Below are 19,325 nucleotides of genomic sequence, written 5' to 3' on the forward strand. Positions count from 1 at the left end.
GCTTTTGGGGTACTTTGGCTGCCATCTTGTCAGTCTATTATGTGTTAGAACTGTCAAATGTGGGTTGGTCAGTAGTGCATCAAAAGGCAACATACAAAGTAGGTGTGGAAAATATGGCTGAAAACATAACATGGATATAAGCGTCTCCTATCAGTCTATCAGTAATTGTTAATGTCGATAATTGTTGGTTAGATTTTTGTTTTAAAAATCTGAAATACTTCCAAACTGGTTTTATGGCCTTTCCTGTTTTATCCACAGGTTGAGCAGCTAAAGCCTTTCCTCTGCCTACATCTCCCAGAATGCCGTGTGGTTCTGGATCAGAGTTCTGTGAATATTATATATATATATATATATGTATCAGATGTATTATCTATTATTATTGATCACATGTATATTGTTATTGATTTATTGCCCAGTCCTAATACAGACACACGAGACCAGAAATGTCTCATGTTTTTTCAAATTAAAGGTACTTTGTAAAGTAAATGCAGCATTCTTTGATTGACAAAATAACCTAGCAGGCCTGTTCTTGGATGGTGAAACGAACCTGACGTTCCTGCAAAAACTCTTTGGATTATAGTAGATCTAAAGAAGTCCAAAACAGAAAATAATACTATTGTATTGCTGTCCCAAGAAAATATTGGTCAGACGCGTCTATTAATCTGCTAGGTAAATTTAAACATTTATTTAAAACCTGGGCAACATAATGTAGAAGGAAACATTAAAGTGTATTTAACATGCACAATGTAATGTCTTCATCCTCCAGCAGATGGTGGCCTCACAACTCTTTTAAAGAAAGCAAACCCCTGCAGACTCTCTCTAGTGTTTACAGTAAATAATACAGGATTGTCCACAGATGTGTTGATGGTTTTCCCATTATGAACAAGAATTATTTCAGTCATAATGCCTTTAGTTTTTCAAACCAATAGCAATGAGGCCATCTTAGTAATGATAAAAACATGTACTCATCGACTTCATTTGAGTTAATTATTCAACCAGCTTCTTATATTTTGCAATTTATTTTGGACAGCGTTCATTGTATTAAAAAGTGTAATTATTCTAAAAAAAACAAAAAAAAAAAAAAAAAAAAGGCTTTTGGTATTAATGAGTGAGTGTGTGTGGTTAGTCCTTTGTGTTGGACTAAAGTATCCAAGACATACCCTGCCTCTCACACAATGACTGCTGGAGATAAGTGGGCATAAATGGATGGATGGATTTAGTTCTGTTTGAATACTTTTCCAGAAAAATATAATATAATATAAGAAAAACAGGCAAGTTTTAAAGAGGGTTACAGTTAAAATGAGTGCATAGAATCTACTTAAGGAAAAAGTGTGTAACCTGATTTAAAAAATAATAATTAAAAAATCCTAACCCTAACTCGACCCCTAGCTTTCTTTGGGGAGCTGCTGCTCTGCATGTTGCAAACATGAATAAACAGTAACTGTTTAATTAAAATGTTTCAATGAGAATTTATTTATTTATTTATTTATTTTTTTAAATGTGCAAAGCCGTTCATTTCATTCTCTGGTAGACTTTGATGTAGAGCAGGGCCTGAAAGCAGGGAGATCTTTGTCAAGTTACCTACTTGCATCAAATTATGGGATTGTGCTAAAATAAAAGCGTCACATATGTCAGGCTACTGAAACCAAAGGCATTAAGAATTGACATTTTGACCCAAAAAATAAAAAATAGGCAAAACTATACGTAAAAATGTTCGGTTTTATTTTTTCCCCCTTTCTTGTGTAAACGTGAGAGGTATCCTGCCTCTTGATGTAAGTGATTAAACACTTTGTTACCTGGTGAAAACATTACAGAGCAAACAAATTTTCATGTACACAAACGTAATAAAGGAAAATTAATAACGTTTTAAAAATATCCAAATTGTGTTTCGCAATAGAAACCCTGCATTCACGCTTAATTTTGACAGGCGTAACAGGAAGTTAGTTCCACTGCTAGCTTCATTTGCTAAGAAAACGATGTTTTTAAAGGGAAACCAAGATTGATGAGGTCTGTTGTGGGCACAGCAGGTGGAAGGTAGGCGCACATTCATTTTCTGGACAAGCCGTCCGAGTATTATTAGTGGTGTTATCCTCTGAACGAATCCTGTTTAGCGGCTTATCTTTTAGGTTAGCGGAAATCAAGATGCGGCCAAGTGTCAAGTCAAGACAACTGGGGAAGTGCAAGCTAACTAGCGAGCTAGATGTGAGCTAACAGGGCTAGCGGGTACCGTTAACTGTTCATAACAGGCTCTAGAGCTGAGAGACGCCGGACACTTTGCTTTGTTTAATTTGCTACAAGTAAATAAGTGAACAAACAGGTTGAAGTACTTGGTGGACTATATTGTGATTGGTGTTTCGATGCTTTTTTTTTTTTTTTTTTTTAAGATCCAGTGGCATATAATTGTTGAGCACAGCGCTGGGGTTGATGATCTAACTGTGCCCCCTTTGCATTTACTAAACAGTTCAGTACTTTCATTGTAAGTCCCAAAGTTTTGGCTACTTCAACTAGGTATGTTAGCTCAATTATTAAGAGAGTTATGTAAAAAGAAGTCATGCAAACAGCTTGAACTAAACCTTAAAATGATTCAGTTTAGGGATTAATGTTGCTACATTTTATGAGGGGGCCAGAAAATGTGCGGACATATTTAATTTTAGATTTAATATGAAAAGTACATCAATGCAGTGATTTATTTATTTATTTTAATTTTTTTTTTAATCCTGGTCCTCAGGTTCCACTGTGCTTCATGTCTGTTCAGTACACCCGATGTAAACCATTGCATTTACTTTACATGGTACCTTAAATTTGAAAATATTAAACACTTATCCTCAATATGAAACCTATTAGTTGCTTATAACAAACTTTAAAATGTTTTGTCATTTAAAAACTTATTTTTGTCTGACTTAAAATCACCGGAAAAATTATCAAAAGGAAAATAAAAATATGTTACTGCGAAATATGTATTTATTCTCGCTTTTCTTAGTAAGAACAATAAACAAATGCATGCGGTTCAAGGAGAAATTATTAGTTATGCAGCACGAGAGCTGGCTACAGAAATCAGACCTTATCTTGATCAGGCAATCAGTGAATGTGAGTGCTGACAGGTTGGGGGGGTAGCAACACTCTAGGGCGTGGAAGTTGTTACTAAGGGAACCCGTCTCAAAGTTAGATGTTTTCAGCAGCAGTGATTTGATTAAATGATTTTTTTCATAGAAATCATTTTCTCTCTCTACTAGAATAATACTAAAATTGTGTTTCAGTGCTGTTAATTACAGCTCTTAAACAGAAACTGTTTGTTTGTTTTTTCCGGCTGTAAAATGCACCGTTCTCTCCTCAAACAGGGCTTCATTATTCTCTTTCAAGGCTGTAAAAAAAAATCCTTGTTGCCGCCCTGCCGGGGTGTTGTCACCAGTGGTATTAAAATGCGTTCATAATGTTTGACTCGGTCTTCCTCTCCTGCTCTGGGTAAGCAGGAACAGAGCTGCTTCTCGCAGATTGCATGTTTTTATTGTATGCTTTATGTATTCCCTCAGCGGTGCTTTGCCGGGTTCACAGTCTGGCCGTCGTGTCGTGAATCATCTGGAATTTGTAGATGAACTTTTCCTCACAGTCGTACGCTTTAAAAATCGTTTTGGCGGCTCCAAGGAAACCTTCACCAGCACAAACAACCTGCACATACAACACGGAACTGCTCTGACTGGAACACAAAAGATGCGATTGAGATTTTTAACAGATTCTCAATGCGAAGTCCGGCAGGTATGTGGGAAAGCAAGATTAAATCTGTCACATGTTTTGAGTTGCCTCAGCGGTGATGTAACAGCTAAACAGCCAAATAACGCTGAATACCTACCAACTGCTACGATCGTCTGAGTTATGGAAACAACTTAGAAGACCCACGCCACACTTGTTCAGAAAAAATAAGGTCAAATAATGACGGATCTTGTTTTATGAAAGCATCATCTTCCAAACAGATTAGGAAACTTTTCTCAGCTGCTGTCTGATGTGGCCTCTGGAGTCGGTAACTCAAGGACTGTTTGTGTCCTTGCAGATGGAGGAGCTCATGTGGCAGATGGGCTGGGAGGTTGGGACAACTCACTCTTTGTCCTCTTCTGTTATTGGGAGCAATTAACCTCTTACCTTATAACCAGGGATGCATGATTATTGAAGAGACGGGACTTAAATCAAAACAAAACAAAACAAAACTGTGACTTTGGTATCCATCAAAATAAATCTGATCTCTGAGTACTTGTTGCATTATTGAATGTATTTTCCCACGACTAAAACAATTTACATGTGCAATAAGCAAGAAATCAATTAAGCTCATGATACAAACAACAACAAAAAAAACCAAAAACTGCAATAATTTCAATTTGCATGTTTTACTGCTTTTCTCCTTTCACCAAAAAATTAGTTGATGAAAATGTTCAGTCTGGTGATTTGGTCTCAACTAGACCCTTTTTGAAGGACAAATTTGTTCACAGAAACTTCTAAAAGTCATTTTATTTGTTGTTTCTGTTGTTTATTTATTTTGAATATTTAAAACGTCTTCCACCTCCAGTGCTAAACGTTCACGAGCATTTAAAGATTACTGATGTTTGAGGATGTTGTTCTGGCATCATTATGCCATTACCGTTATGTTGTATTGCTGGAAAATGGTCAAAACAACATTATGGTTTATCGCAATAACTTCTGGGACAATTTATCGTCCGGCTAAACGTGTTATCGTGACAGGCCTGTGCATTTCTACAGTTGGACTGAAGGGATGGCGCAGTGCAGCAGAACACAATGTGTCTAAAAGGTTAAGTGTTTAAAAATGTCCCCACCCGTGAGATTAGTCAAAAATTGTCTTGTAAATTCAAGGTGATAAGAGAAAAAAATCTTTCTATATTTCCTCAGTATTTTCCGGTCCACATGCTGACTCATCAATAACTCTGCAGTCACTTCTGTCTGCTGGTATTTAGTCCCAGCAAAAAGCATCTATGACGTTCTAAGAACATGTCACCAAAAAAAATAGAGACGTTTATGATTCATTTCCAAAATGATTTAGCACACATGGTTTCAAAATGGCCAATAAACTCCCTGTTTGATTGAGGATCTTTGCATTAGGAGGTGTTGGCTCACCTTTTCTGTGTGTTTTAAATGACTCTGTTGCTATAAGATTGAAACACTGAATGACCTTGTAACACCTGAAGCTTGTTTAAAAAATCTGTGTCAGACAACAAAGGAATCGGCAGGTGAGGGTTCTTAAAAATCGGTCAGAAAACTGCAGTCAGCGCTCACCCCTGAAAAAAAATTCACATATTACAGCAAAATTTCAAACTTTTAAGCTGGCAGACTCACTTGTTTTGTAACTTAAAACAAGTGACTGACACCGAGAACATATTTACCATGTCTGGCTTTGCAGAAGTAAAACATTTCTCTGTTTTGTTTTTTTTTTTTGTTTGTTTTGTTTTGTTTTTGTTACAGCTTCAGTTTGATTTGCACACACTTTTAGAAAATGATTCCCCTCTGTAAAGACTGCAAGTTAATCTTTATTCACTCTGTACTCCCTCTGAGCCGAGGACACGTTTGTAACTGTACACCCTGTAGAGTGACGCAACCTCTGCTGTTTTGCTCCCACTGTCAACACTAAACTGACTGCCCTTGACGAAACACCCACTCCTCACAGTTGTTGTACGCCGTCCTCTGAAAGCAGCTTGTGGGTTATTTGCACTTTACTGTCTCTTTAAATGTGTCCTCTAGTGATTTTTTTGCTGGTTCTGTGCTTGTCGACGACACCAGGGTTGTGTTGGGTCTGCAGTGGAGACGCAGTTCCACTCCAAGGCAGCGGAGTTGTCTTGCAGGATGTTTTAATTTACAGTAAGCAGCAAAGGTCGTTTCTCTGTAAACCGGCTTTGTGCCGATGTTCAGCGCCGATAGGAGAAATCAGAGGCTTTAAATGCCGACCAGAGAAACTTGGAAGAGGAGTGTTTTTCAAAGTGTTTTTTTTTCTTTTTTCTTTTTTTTTCTTTGCGATGTCCGATTAGTTTCTCTTTCTCCACTTTGTAGTTTTCTCCCACAAAGGAAGAACACTCAAATTACAGCACAATAAAAAGTAAAAAAAAAAATGTTAAAAACGTTAGACCCGATGGTAGAAAGTGCCGCCTGAATAAAGCTGCCTAACGAAAAGTTTCCAATCATTCTTGTTTTTAAGGTTGATGCTGGTTGCTGGGTGCCGTGGAGCAGAGGAGCTGTGCCATACCCCCCCCCCCATTTGTCCTCTCATGCCTCCCCCCTCCCCCTGTGTGCGTCTCCCAGTCTATCAGTGACCCCACGCCCCCACCCAGCCCCTACCTGACCCATCCCGTCGTGTTGCCGCCCAAGTCCTGAGCCCCCTTCTCACCCCATGCTTGGGACAAAGCCAGCTCACTGCCAGCCCAATGACTGCCTGGATCGTCCTGCCTGTCAGCTTGGCTGCCTTCTCCATCACAGGAATATGGATAGTGTGAGTGACGGCTGAGGACGTCTTTGCTCCAACTCATGTGAACCGTTTGTCCGGGAAAGAACACGGCAACACCACACGGTTTAGTTTAGTTTCTGGCGAAAATATCTTAATGCACCTGAAATGAGACAAAACTAGCTGACAAGTAGCTTTTCAGCAAGATATAGGAGCTTGTTCTAAGTTAGTAATTCCATAATGTTAATGAAAATAGCACTAATTCCACTGGTAGGTTATTTAATTGTAACAATACGTTTTTCCCGTGTTGTAAGTGAAATAATCTTCCAGTTCAACAAGTGCTGCTTCATCAACATTAAGGAATTATTGATTCAGAACAAGCTGCTGTTTTGTGCTGAATAGTTACGTGTTAAGATAGTTTTATCTTATTTTAAGCGTACTGAGATATTTGCACTAGAAACTATAAAAAAAATAAAAATAGTTGGTAAGATTTTCTGTTTTTTAAAAGTGTGAGCTTGTTTTTTTTATGCTTTTGAGTTTTATTGGGTCTGCCAGGATGTGTTTCTCCCTTTAACACTTCTGACCTTTTGTTTCCTGCAGGTATGCGATGGCTGTGATGAATCACCATGTTTGTCCTGTAGAGAACTGGTGGGTGTTTTTTATTTTATTTATTTTTTTATTTTTTATTTTTAAATATCCTCCTGTTTAACATTTAGATGTATTCAAGAGCCCTACAAAAATGATTCATTTTTCGTTCAGTTTTGATCACCTCTGGCCAGAGAACCCTCTTACAAGTTTGCTGTGTGTCGATTAATCGATCTATTATTGAAATAATCAATTAATTTAGTGAGTGATTAATCGTTAACTGGAGTTTACAGACCCAAAAAAAGACTGAAATGACAACATAATCACAGCAGTAATTGAACAAAAACTGTACAAAAATATATGTACACTTTGTAATAGAGATTAAAATAATCATTTGTCTATAAAAATAATGTACCCACACATCGTCAAATACTTTTAGCTTCAGATGATTTAAATTCTGACAAAAAAAGAAAAAAGTCTCAACATTTCCTATCCAATTTTTAACCCGTAACAACATTATGTTATTGCATCTTAGGCAATACAACAAAAAAAAAAAATACATTTAATTATTTATTTGCAATTGTTAATGTATTTTTAATATTGTATAAAAAAGGCTGAAGTGGTTAAATAAATAAAAATCTGCAGAATGTGCCAATTTTTTTTTAAATCCGATTAATCGTCGGATAAAAAAACTGGAACATTAATCAGTGTAATAATCTATTACTAAAATAACTGTTAGTTGCACCATTAGCTGTGTCCTCTGCATTCCTTCAGACAAACTTTAAAATGTGATTCTTGTGGCTTTTTAAAAATGCAGAGTTTTTCAAATGCACACCTCATCTCCGGCTTTCACTTTGGAACTTCCGATGAATACAAATTCACGCCACGTGTTTCACATTTGTATTGTTTATAAATAGATTATATTAAGAATCAAAGACTCCTTGATCCCTCACAAAATCACAGTAAAACACCCTGTAGTTGGTGCAACTTGGAAAAAGAGAAAGGATGTGATCAATCTGAACCTCCAGAGAGTGAACTGACCCCATCGTGTCGCCGCTGCAGGTCTTACAACGTCACATGCACAGAGGAGTCGCCCCGACCAGGCTTCCCCAAGACCTGCTGCACCATCCAGGACATCCCCCTCATCAGGTCGGCTCCTCTGCCTCTGCAGTTCTCCTCTTTGTCTCAGAACACAAACCGCAGCTTGTGTCGGAAAGGGCCTTGGGCGTGAATTAGCATCTGCTTGTGCTGCTGTTCTGTGTCGGTCATTAACCCACACTTTGCATAACTCCAATTCGTGGAACCGGACTGCAGGCCTCCAACAAAGGGGAAGACACAATGAAACCTGAAGCTCTTTTTCTGTGGTTTTACTTTTATGTAAAAAATATTGATTCACCAGCGCTCGTTGACATTCAGCTTCATATTCAAATGAAATCAGAACAAGATATTTTCTAGCTTTTCGATCACTTAAGACCTGTTCAGCAGGATAAGTGTAGGTGTGTGTATGCATTTCTTCGGTTTTAAAATCTAGACTCTTTCTTTTTTTTTTGTCCTGCAGTAAATGTGGCTCTTACCCTCCTGAAAGCTGCCTGTTCAGCCTGATCGGCAACGTTGGAGCCTTTATGGGTACGTCCTCAACTAATCTTCACTGCATGGATTCAAGTAATGGTTGTTGTTTTGTTTTATTTTATTTTATTTTTTTAGTGGGTCATGCTGCCTCTGATTTGGAAAACAGTGTTTTTTCTGTTTTTAACAGATATAGATAAGAGATTTAACTTGATGTGAATTTGAAGTTTTATCGTGATATTTTGTGTTATTGTGATATTTTGTGCTATCGTGATATTTTGTGGTGCTGTTATAACAGTAAAAGTGACAATAAGAACTATTTACTGCTGCTTCTTTAGGTAGCTGTATGGCTGTGACTGTTGCAGCAGTCGGAGCCTCACAAACACAAATGATGCTGCTGTTTGTAAAAAGCTGCTTAAAGAAGTTTGATTTGTATCATTATATTGCACACAACAACTGCATTCAACCCTATTTTCAAGTTTATTAATATTTATTGATTCCAACAATAAACAGGCGGTGGACAGAAATATTGAAATGAACAGCTGGGAATGATATGGACAGTTTTAGGGTGTTTTTAAATGTCCGTATTTGGAATTTATTGTGACAAACGCTAAATGATAAACAATGCGATAAATTCCCACTCCTAATTTTCATCGCTTTAGTTTTCGACTTTATCTAAAAAGAGTTGATGCTCTAGAAGGGAGTTTGAAACACATTCGCTGACCCAGTAGCAAACATTTATGTCCATTAAACCACAATCTGTTTCTGCTGCATTAAACTATAAGCTGTCATTAAAGTTGTCAAAGTCAAAAGGACACGCAGGCCAAAAATAAACCACAGGAAGTTACAGTATTTTCTCCACTGCTCAGTGATAAACTAAACATAATTCCAATTAAATAAAGAAGTTACTTTTTGTTGTTGTTGTTTAATTAGGGAAGTTTAAATCATTGGAGATCCAGAACGTTTGAGTTCTTTATAAAACCAAGAAAGTTCAGGACAACCCTGACCATCCTCTTCACGAGACTCTTTGGAAAACAGTGTCTTCGGTCAGAGGCTTCTTCAAACTCGCTGTAACACAGACCGCTACAGGAGATCTTTCCTTCCAAAGTCCATCTTCAGTAACTTTTTGAAGAATCTGAATTGATACGAGTTAAACAACATTTAATTTCCCTTTGGGATCAATAAAGTATTTTTGAATTTGAATTGAAAGAAATCCTGTTTTTAAAATCTTTTGGATGAAATAAAAAAAACAAAAAAACATTCAGCCTATTTCAGCCATAAGAACAGTATTTGGGACACTTTCTCTTTATAAATGCTTGCTATATTAAGGCAGGTTAAGCAAATTAATTAACAGATTTGGGCTCTCAAATTATAGGTCAGTTGATAAATGTACTCCTATTTATTATGAAATTAAAGAAAAAACACAAAACATGATTGCTAAAAGACAAATACTTTGCGTTGTACTTAATATTTTCCCCTGATAGAAAATGTTAATTTCTGTAAGAATTTTTCCCCATTCAAAAAACAAACAAACAAACAAAAAAATCTGTCAACCAGCTGTTCTGGCGTGCCACAGAGAATCAGTAAAGGGGTCTCAAATGGGCCCCGGCCCGCGCTTTGCACGCCCCTGTTCCGTCCTACATGCTCCATCCAGCCGTCCTTGTGTTTGTGTTCCTGATCACATTTCTGCTGATGCGGCTGCATTGTCTCCGTTCATTCAGCTTGTGAAAGGAGCTGCTGCCCAGGCCGTAAAACGCCTTATTGATCACAGACGCACAAATTCAGTTTCAAGCTAAACGTGTTGGGAAAATGAAATGTGGTCGGGGAAGAGCGCCTGGAATAATTCATTAAGACCGACGAGCTTCGACCGACTCTGGTTGCTCTGGTTTACCGAGTTTGAGGATGAGGCTGGATAACCAAGAGACCAACACTGTTGGATTGGCGTCCCAAAGATAGTTTACGGATTTACGTGACCGGAAGTTAGCTTAGCATAACTGCAAATGGATGGTAATGCCTCGCCAGGCGTTTTCCTTGGCGGCGGCAGCTAACTAATCAATAATTATGTGGTTTTACAGAAGCTGTGGGGTTAATCATTTCTGAGAGCAGCCGCCTTGTTTCAATTTTTGACCCGCACAATCATTTTTGATCTAAACCAATTTTTTTTTAAAAATCAAAAAAGTGTGATTTTTGTGCAAATATGAAACTGTCCCAATTGCCTCCATCCTCCAAGCTGCGTCCTCTTGGGTAATCACTGTTATGTAAAAACAGAACTGTTTGCTCATTGCTAATCTGAAATGGGGCAGTATATTTTGAGATGCAAAGTACTGAATGTCTCCTCTGTTTGCAGTCATTCTGCCTGGTACCTCCAGACTTCAGCCAATAGCCATGGGACGTCCAGATATGGCTGCTGTCTAATCAATAATGGATGCAGTTTTCCTTCCACTTCCCCATGTCTATTTTCTCTTTTTTTTTTTTCCCCCCCTGCCTGCAACTTTCGGGGCCTTCATCCCTCTTGTCTTGTTTAAACACCAGTCACTTCTGGCCCACTTTTCCCCCTCGCTGGTCCTGATTGCCTCACTCCAGCTGTTTTCATCATTCCAGTCACCTCTCCTTCCCAGCTGGTTTCTGTTTATCCGCCCTCCTTGTAGTCAGTCTGCTGTCCTTTAATTAGCATTTCTCTTCACATGTCCTTTCTCTCGCCGCTCCAAATTTCAGCATCTTCTGGGTCAAGCTTCTGGTTCTCTCGTCGTTGTGATTCAGGAAGTTGCAAGGTTATTGTTCTCAAACACAGATGGCACAGCTGCCAAGAAAGCTGCTCCGTTCTGCTTTAAGATGGATCAACACATCCTGCCTGCTCTGGAGAACCATATCAGATATTCTTGCCTCAGCAGAAAGATGGAAGCTACTACCTGGCAGCCATTCATTCATTTTTATTCCTTTAATAACTTGGTGTTATATTTTACCCAAAAAATGAAGTGAATACTACATGAGTGCATAACCGAACTCTTAAACGAACCTAAAAAAGTGGACTACAGCACAGGGCATTCTGGGTAAATACAACGTAAAACAACAGGCGTGTCTAGCGCTAGCGGGACAAAATGGCTCGTGGTCTTTTCAAAACCAAAAAGAAATCTTACAACTGCTAACATCTGACCCAACTCCATTTCCGTTTCAAGAAGAAGGAAGTTGAGCTCAATGTCTTCCTCAGAGGTTTGTGTGTCGTTTCCTTCAGTAGTTCGTGACGCAGCGCCACCACAGGCGAGGAGGTGAACAGGTCTTTCAAACAGTTTGTTTTGTTTCACAGAGCAGTGAGAAAGCAAACAGTACCAGCTCAAAACGTAACAAATGTTGCAGTTTTGTTCTCCAATCGAAACCAAGTGTGAAACCAAGGATTAATACAATCTTATTGAAATGTTTCGGGTTTGTTTTTAACGCACATTTCTCTTTTCCTCCCCGCAGTGGTGATGGTGTGCTTCCTGCGCTACGCCCAGGTGGTCGAACACAGCCACCAGTGTTGGGTCAACACCAGCGCACTGGTGTCTGGCTGCACCAACGCCGTCGGTCTGGTCATGGTTGGAAACTTCCAGGTAGTCCTGAGCAACACGTAAAGTTTGATGTAGATTTTAAACCAGGACTCTAGTCCTCCGAGGTTACACGTGATGCTTGAAGGTGTCCTGACCTAAGAGAACATTAGAAACACGCAGGACACTTGACTTAACCGACTGAGATCCTCTAGTTGGTATGAAACGTTTGTTTTTCTGTCCAACAGGTTGATCACGCCAAATCTCTCCATTATGTGGGTGCCGGTGTGGCGTTTCCTGCAGGGCTGCTGTTTGTGTGCTTGCAGTGCGTCCTCACCTACCGAGTAGCCGTGACAACCCTGGACTACTGGATGGCTCACTTCCGGGTGGCTCTGGCGCTGGGAGCCATGGTCTCCCTGGTCCTCAGTATCCTCTGTAAATCTGCCGTCTGTTGGGATGACAGAAACCATCGGGTTAAAGACTCAGGAGTTGAGCCTTAATGCAAGGGTGCGTTTGATTCATTCATCAGGGATGTTCATTAGTCTTCATGCTAGCTGTCACTATTGTGACCACCTCAGTTGTCTATCAACATAAATTCTGTAGTTGAACCAATGACTTAATTTAGGAACAGTATGACGTTTCTCAACATGTTCTCGTTCTCTCTCAGAAGTTGGCTGACGGTTCTCTGTGTCCCTCCGTCAGTCCATCTGCTGAGTTAGCATTAGCGATTAACAAGCCTCTATCCATTTCTACAACGTTTTTCCAGCTGTGCGTTAGTTTTCAGGAAGAGGCCGTTCTGAAACTGCTTGGAAGCAGCAAGTTCATTCGACGCCTGCCGAGTTTCGAACCAGCAGAATAAGACCAACTAATAAGATAAGAAAAGAAGATAATACTTTATTGATCCCTTAAAGGGGGGAAATTTTTGTTGGTACACAATAAAAATGTAAATAAATAAAGTAGCAATAATAAACAATGAGCAGAGATAATCCTAAGGACAAACACGTTGCTCAGTACGTTACCAAATATATATTCAACATTTAAAACGCACATCTGGAGGCCGTGTGTCTGTCCACCACGCTGCAGAGGGGATAACAGCCTCATTTTCCTGCCGAGTCTCTGCAGGAAAGCGTCTGTCCTCCTTAACCCGTCCTCCCTCCAGGCGGCATATTCTTCATCCACGAGAGCTTCGTCCTGCAGCACGTCGCCGCCATCTGCGAGTGGGTCTTCACCGTGGACATCCTGGTCTTCTACGGCACCTTCACCTACGAGTTCGGCACCGTCACCACCGAGACCATGATGGCCGGCCTGCAGCAGAGCCAGCACGGCTCGGGGGTCATCATGGACCCCATGTCCAGGGCGTCGACGATGGGCGGGGCCACCAAGGGCCTGAAGTCCCCCGGCGGCAGCAGCACGTCCACACACCTCAACTGTACCCCAGAGAGCATAGCTATGTTGTAGCTCCGTCTGGAAAAAAACCCCAAAACAAAGCAGAAAAAAAAGTCACTGCAGAGGTGCTCCACTGGCAGCATGTGAAGCAAGAGAGCAAATTCGTATAACTGTAACCTCAGCAACACCAGGTATTTCTACCCATAATGCTCTACGGCCTTCGGTTTGTTTCGTTTTCGTTTTTCTCCTCCCTTCTCAGTTCTCATAGCAGATTACGTTGAATGTTTGGAGCCAGCTGGAAAACTGGAACCGTGAATGTTTTCCAAGACGGCGGTTAAAGTTGACGACTCTGCACGGTGTTCGTCTCTAAACATCTGTCCCCCTGGGTTCTTGGTTTCGAAAGACAAAAGTTCCCACCGCCCTCAAAAGTCATTTTTGTCCCCCCCTCTCTCCTCCTCTGACTCTCCAGTCCAACCTCTTTTGGCCTTTTGCTTTTCTCTGCACGGCACTGCTCCTGAATGGAACAAAACCAGTTTATTTTTTTGTTTTATTTTATTGTTTTTGCATCGCAAAAAAAAAAATTTTAAAATAATGAATGTTGCAAAGTGAATAGCTATAGTATATTTTACAGACTGTAAGCTTTACGGTCTAATTTAATCAATCATGCATTAATAACTTGAAAGGTATATAACCATTAAATTCATCTGCTTTTATTTGATTGCACTTATAATTTAATGTCTTTTTTTTCTATACATATATAAATATACATGTCTAGATTGGTCTCAATCATTATTCATGTCGGTGCAAAACTGGATGGTTTTTTCTGTTGTAATGACTGGCTTTAAGCTGACAAGTGAATTTGTTATTTGTTTTTTGTTTTTTTTGGGGGGGTTTTTTCAATCCAAAGTTACATGAAACACCAAACGTAACAATCATCCGATAATTTCCACTCCTCTGGGGTGAGCAATGCCTTTCTCAGAGTGTTTGAGCTGCCAGGTGAGGCTGACGTTTCCAGTGGCCTACATGTGATGATAGGAATGAGCGACGGTAAAACTACAATCTGACTTTAGCATTTGCTGTAGAGTTCTCGTCCTGACACTGGCCGCGTTCCAGGCTGGATCCCTGGAAGCCTTATACGAGTTTAAGAAATGTCCTTTTTTTTTCTTCTTCTTCTTTTCTATGAGCTCATGTGAAGCCTTTCAAAAGATTTTCTTCACAACATTTGCAAAAGTAGTCACTCCCCTCAGACATTTGCACGTTTAGTGACGTTACAACTATCAAATTCAATGGGATTTATTGGGATTTTATGGGATAGATTGACACAAAGCAGTTTAAAAAAAAACAAAAAAACATTATTTTCAGCTCTTGAGGATTTTGCGCCTGGCTGTAAACAGAGAACGGTACAAATTTGACCAGGACGGGTCGTGATGTTGCATATGACAACTGACTGTAAAATTCCTGCGATTTGACACTTTTTTTTTATTTGTTTGTTTTCCAAATCTAACATTAATTGCAAATCTATTTTCTGGAGAAATCTATTTCTTTGCCTATGTTTTAAGTGTAGGATATTAATGTTGAGCATGTAAAAACAACAACAAAAAAGTCACAATCATATTTAGTTTTGGATTTACAATTTTGGCAAAAAATGTTACATTTTTTACAAAAATGTGGTTTTTGTAAAAAAAAAAAAGTATCTTCTGCAGTGGAACATTTATACAGAAATGCAACTAAATACAGGAGGGCCTTTTTTTGGGAGGTTACATTTACTTTGTGTTGCTGTATCACAAAAAGTCCCAATAAATTTAAAGTCCTGGTTGTAGTTTGACTATAGGTGAACTCGTTCTAGGGTGTGAAAACTTTTGCAGTTTCTTTTTAGATGTTTTTATAATTGGTGCTGTCACAACAGTGTTACAATGAGACACTGCCATACAGGTTGTCGACTGACTTCAAACCATACTGTACCTATGTTGTATCCCGCCCTACCCTTCTTTCTTTTTTTTTTTTTTATCGGTTCTAGCCGGACAGCAGACTGCCACGACGCTCTGAGTCGCAACCTGCACAGGTTTTGCTCAGATGAAAGTTTTCACTGCTAGGTTTCATAAAGCACACACATGTATAATCTCTGTTCTGGTTTCTCTGGCCCACCGCTGGACGCGTTTTATTACATCAAACTCACAGGATGCCAGCAATACGCATTTTCAAAAGGTCACGTCTCCTACCTCTTTTGTGGGTCTGATGTGAAAGATGAGAGATCCAGCTTTCCAACTTGTTGGAAGTATTTTGGTTTTTTTTGTTTGTTTTTTTGTTGTTCTGTGGTCGAGGTTCAGTATTTTCCAGCTGTGTCCACAAGTGTCAGAATGTGACAGAGCTGGGGTTATGCTGTTGCATAAAGCTGAATGAGCACACAGCGCTTTCATCGCTTACTGTGCAAAAAGTTTGAACTTGACATTTTTGTTGGACTGCAGAAAACCATGCCAAAAAAGACCGGAGTATACAGTTTTCTTTCTGTTAATGAGTGTGTGTGTGTGTGTGTGTGTGTGTGTGTCGATGCGACGGTATGAGTTGGTATGAAGTGCACTGTTTTCAGCCTTATCCCATGTACTCTGCCTAAGAAACTTTCTTTTTATTGTTATATTTGACTTATGTTTAGCTGTAGCCTTTTTTTTGCCATACTGTAACCAAGTCAACGTGCGACTCAACGGCAGCTTGTGAGCCCAAACACCGGGGCTGAAACAGCTTCTGTACCACTAAAACCATTCAACATGCCAAATAATCCAATGAAAGGTGGAGATTTTCTCTTTTTCATGTTTTTTTTTTGTTCTTAGATCATTGTGTGCACTGTCTAAGGGTTTGTATGGAGCCTTATGTTTTAGAAGGCCGCCTGACTTTTACGTCAACACTCTCAACACAGATCCAAATGTCGATAAAATGTACTCTCTTCCTACGTCCTGTAAATTTGAAAAAAAAAAGAAAAGAAAAAGATATAGAACATTAACGAAGGCATCAGAGAAACCCCCTGTATAAAATTTTAAAAAAGTCAACAGAAATTGTTTCCTTTTATAAATTCTGTAAATATGTCTGATTTTTGTCTATCATTTAGGCCTTTTATTTTGACAGAGATTTATATTCAAATATGAAATAAAAAATGAGAAATTATTATGAAACTGTTTTTTGTTGAATTTTTTTTTTTCCCATCACCTAAAGTTAGCTTAGTGCGCTACGCACAGAAGGCCTCTGTGGTGAGAAAAGGGACTCAAAGGTTTCTTTGGTAAATGATTTCATTTCACCTCATGAATCCATAAAAATGATGCACCCATATATATATATACATGCCTCACTTGATTAGACTTTTTAGGCATGATGTTACCAGCTTTAATAGCCAAAACAAATACACATGGGAAAAAAAAGAGCTTTCCAAGTTAAAACATTTTTTGGTTTATATATAACAAATAGTCACTGATCATTTCCTCTTCCTAAACATTTCCATTTACCTGATAAGTACAACTTTTATGCACATTGGAAGTTCAAAAATTTTAATAAAAAAGGAATTTAAAGTCAGAGTGCTCAGAGCTGCTATCAGCTCCATTTGGAAACATCGGGTAAAAAAAAAAAAGCACATCTGAAATGTTCCATTATTTGGTTCCCAAAGCCGGTGCCATTTAATAAAAACTCTCATTTTAACACAACGGAGCATCCAGTGATGTCAGTGGCTGTTAAAGGGATTCTGTGGAAAAGTTAGGGAATTGTTTGAGTGTTTTTCTTTTCTTGTAGGTAGCAAAATGGTCTAAGTATTAACCCTATCAAACAGGGTTCTATCTTCGTGGAATTGGGCTGAATGCAGTTCACTGTTCTTGAAGCATTCAGCACTTTCATCAGGTGTACATGGCTCCATGCAGGTCCTCAAGTCGGTGCTCCCTCTGTTTTCTTCTCTCCTGAAAGACAAAAACCACAGTGGCCTCAGGTCCTGCTGAAAACTCAGAAGTAACAACTGTTCCTCTTGACAGATCCAGCACGCCGCAAAAGACGCAAGACCCAACCCGGTGTAGCACAGAAATGTTGAACCTTGAACTTTAATTTTCAAGAATTCTCTCAGATTCTCTAGTGAATTTATGTCTGGACTTCGACTGGACTGTTCTTTTTATTTCATTGTGTGGGTTTATTAGTCCTGGATGGCTGCATGAATGCATAACAGCCACTGCAAAAAGGATTTCTCAAGTCATGTATGTTCATATTTAGGACATAAAACCCCAGTGGAATACATATAAAAAGTGAAACAGTTCAGCAAGCAGCTCACCTTGTCCTTTTTAAACTCCTCATACTCTGGATTGTCAGTCGGTAACTCAAGTCGGCAAAGCGGACAGGAGTTAGTCTGGGATTTAAAAGTGGAAAATGTGAAAGTTTTAAAAGGGATTTCATGCAAACTGCTGTTCAAATGTGTAAAAATATATATTTAATCAATTGCACATTTGTGAGCTTTACCTTGCCCAACCAGGGTAGTATACACCCTGAGTGGAAGAGGTGTTTGCAAGGCATTTCTCGAACCGTCTCTTGTTCCTCGAACTCCAGCAAACACACAGGACACTTCAAACCTTTGTCTGCCATGAGCACAAAGAGTCAAATTAAATCTCCTCAAATACGCAAGAGTACATCTAGCTAACAGCTTTGAAGACTATCATGCCCCAAAGTTTCTCTCAGCAGAGTCCCAACACACGTTTAATGTCTGCATTCAACTCGTTTTTCAAAATTTCTGTCACCTGCTTGTTCTGCGGAAATGACAACCACAGTGAGGGTCTGAACAGCAGTTTTGGCAGCCGGCGGAGGAAGCCGCTGGTCCCAGTCTGACAGGTCGAATGCCCCGGAGTCAATCAAGTCCAGACCCTGCATTAAGGACCTGAAGACAAACACCAATCCCAGAGCTAGAATCTGCAGGTCACAGTTACAGTATAACATGCGAGTCAGGTAGGTTGGATCCCACCTGGCCAGCTCCAGTAGTGCATTCTGACGATATTGCTCCTCAGGGTTGGTGGGCTCACAGTTATGTTCATCAAAGTATGAGGCCATTTTGATGTGTGGTGTGTGATCTGTGCATTAAGGAAACTACAAATATAAGCAGAGTTATATTACATTATGAACTAGTACATTAACTAATGAATATAATTATTAACCATTCGGGTTCTTTTACTTTTGAGCGCATGAGCAGAAATGGCACTTTTAAAAACAATAAAAATTAACCTCTTTTGTAACCGTTCTTTTCTATCTATAAGGACTATGCACTGAAGCTGAATTTATGTACTTCTCATCTATATATAAACATAATAATATGTTGTAGAACAGCAACCATAAATACAAGATAAACTGAGTCACTCACACGAACAAAAATAGGACTAACGACTAAAATGAAAACAAACAAGTTCGGCTAACCTTCAGAGTTTGTAAACAGGAACAAAGTTTGGTCTGTTTTCTCAGACAACAATAATGACCACAAGACAGTGCTGAATAAAGTTAACTTTTCCAATTCCTGAAGAAGACTCAATAAAATATCAAGACTTACCCGAAACCTCAGCGATAAACATTTGTCATTCTTCCGGGTGCTGCTCGGTTGGTTACGTCACTCTTTGGATTTTCTTCGACTGCTTGGGTAAAGGGCTATGTTTCAGTGCTGCCATCAAGCGGTGTTATCGAGATACGTCAGTGGCCAGGAGAAATTACTCATTTCAGTGTGTGACGTCTAGTTTTCTACACGTCTGTTTTCTTTAATAGAAAATTATTTCCAGTACTGTATTTGAAACGTGTGAAGCTTGCAAAATAAAGAAATAAAACAGAATTTATTACAT

The 19,325-nt window shown here is 39.2% G+C and overlaps 2 protein-coding genes across 6 annotated transcripts; one reads left to right on the plus strand and one right to left on the minus strand.

Moving 5' to 3' along the window:
* Positions 1 to 1,916: 1,916 nt before the first annotated feature.
* LOC122826297 (transmembrane protein 150A-like) lies at positions 1,917 to 17,064 on the plus strand. 3 transcript variants are annotated; one of them, XM_044108013.1, is made up of 8 exons: positions 1,917 to 2,034; positions 6,191 to 6,481; positions 7,034 to 7,081; positions 8,081 to 8,167; positions 8,577 to 8,644; positions 12,044 to 12,171; positions 12,354 to 12,531; positions 13,265 to 17,064. In XM_044108013.1, exons 2-8 carry the CDS (start codon positions 6,417 to 6,419, stop codon positions 13,561 to 13,563), a joined length of 873 nt encoding a protein of 290 aa, XP_043963948.1. In that variant the 5' UTR covers positions 1,917 to 2,034; positions 6,191 to 6,416; the 3' UTR covers positions 13,564 to 17,064. The 3 variants fall into 3 exon arrangements, with proteins under 3 accessions (XP_043963948.1, XP_043963932.1, XP_043963939.1); XM_044108004.1 differs by lacking the exon at positions 1,917 to 2,034 and adding an exon at positions 2,419 to 3,753; XM_044107997.1 differs by lacking the exon at positions 1,917 to 2,034 and having other exon boundaries at positions 2,367 to 6,481.
* rnf181 (ring finger protein 181) lies at positions 16,830 to 19,144 on the minus strand. 3 transcript variants are annotated; one of them, XM_044108025.1, is made up of 7 exons: positions 19,043 to 19,132; positions 18,467 to 18,572; positions 18,246 to 18,382; positions 17,971 to 18,086; positions 17,786 to 17,860; positions 17,316 to 17,423; positions 16,830 to 17,279 (listed from the first exon to the last, which is right to left on the minus strand). In XM_044108025.1, the coding sequence occupies exons 1-6, from the start codon at positions 19,062 to 19,064 to the stop codon at positions 17,364 to 17,366; spliced, it is 516 nt and encodes a 171-aa protein (XP_043963960.1). In that variant the 5' UTR covers positions 19,065 to 19,132; the 3' UTR covers positions 16,830 to 17,279; positions 17,316 to 17,363. The 3 variants fall into 3 exon arrangements, with proteins under 3 accessions (XP_043963960.1, XP_043963968.1, XP_043963974.1); XM_044108033.1 differs by having other exon boundaries at positions 16,830 to 17,423; positions 18,467 to 18,588; positions 19,043 to 19,144; XM_044108039.1 differs by lacking the exon at positions 19,043 to 19,132 and adding an exon at positions 18,913 to 19,003 and having other exon boundaries at positions 16,830 to 17,423; positions 18,467 to 18,588.
* Positions 19,145 to 19,325: the final 181 nt, after the last annotated feature.

This window comes from Gambusia affinis, linkage group LG03, assembly GCF_019740435.1.
Source record: "Gambusia affinis linkage group LG03, SWU_Gaff_1.0, whole genome shotgun sequence".
Taxonomy (NCBI): Eukaryota; Metazoa; Chordata; class Actinopteri; order Cyprinodontiformes; family Poeciliidae; genus Gambusia; species Gambusia affinis.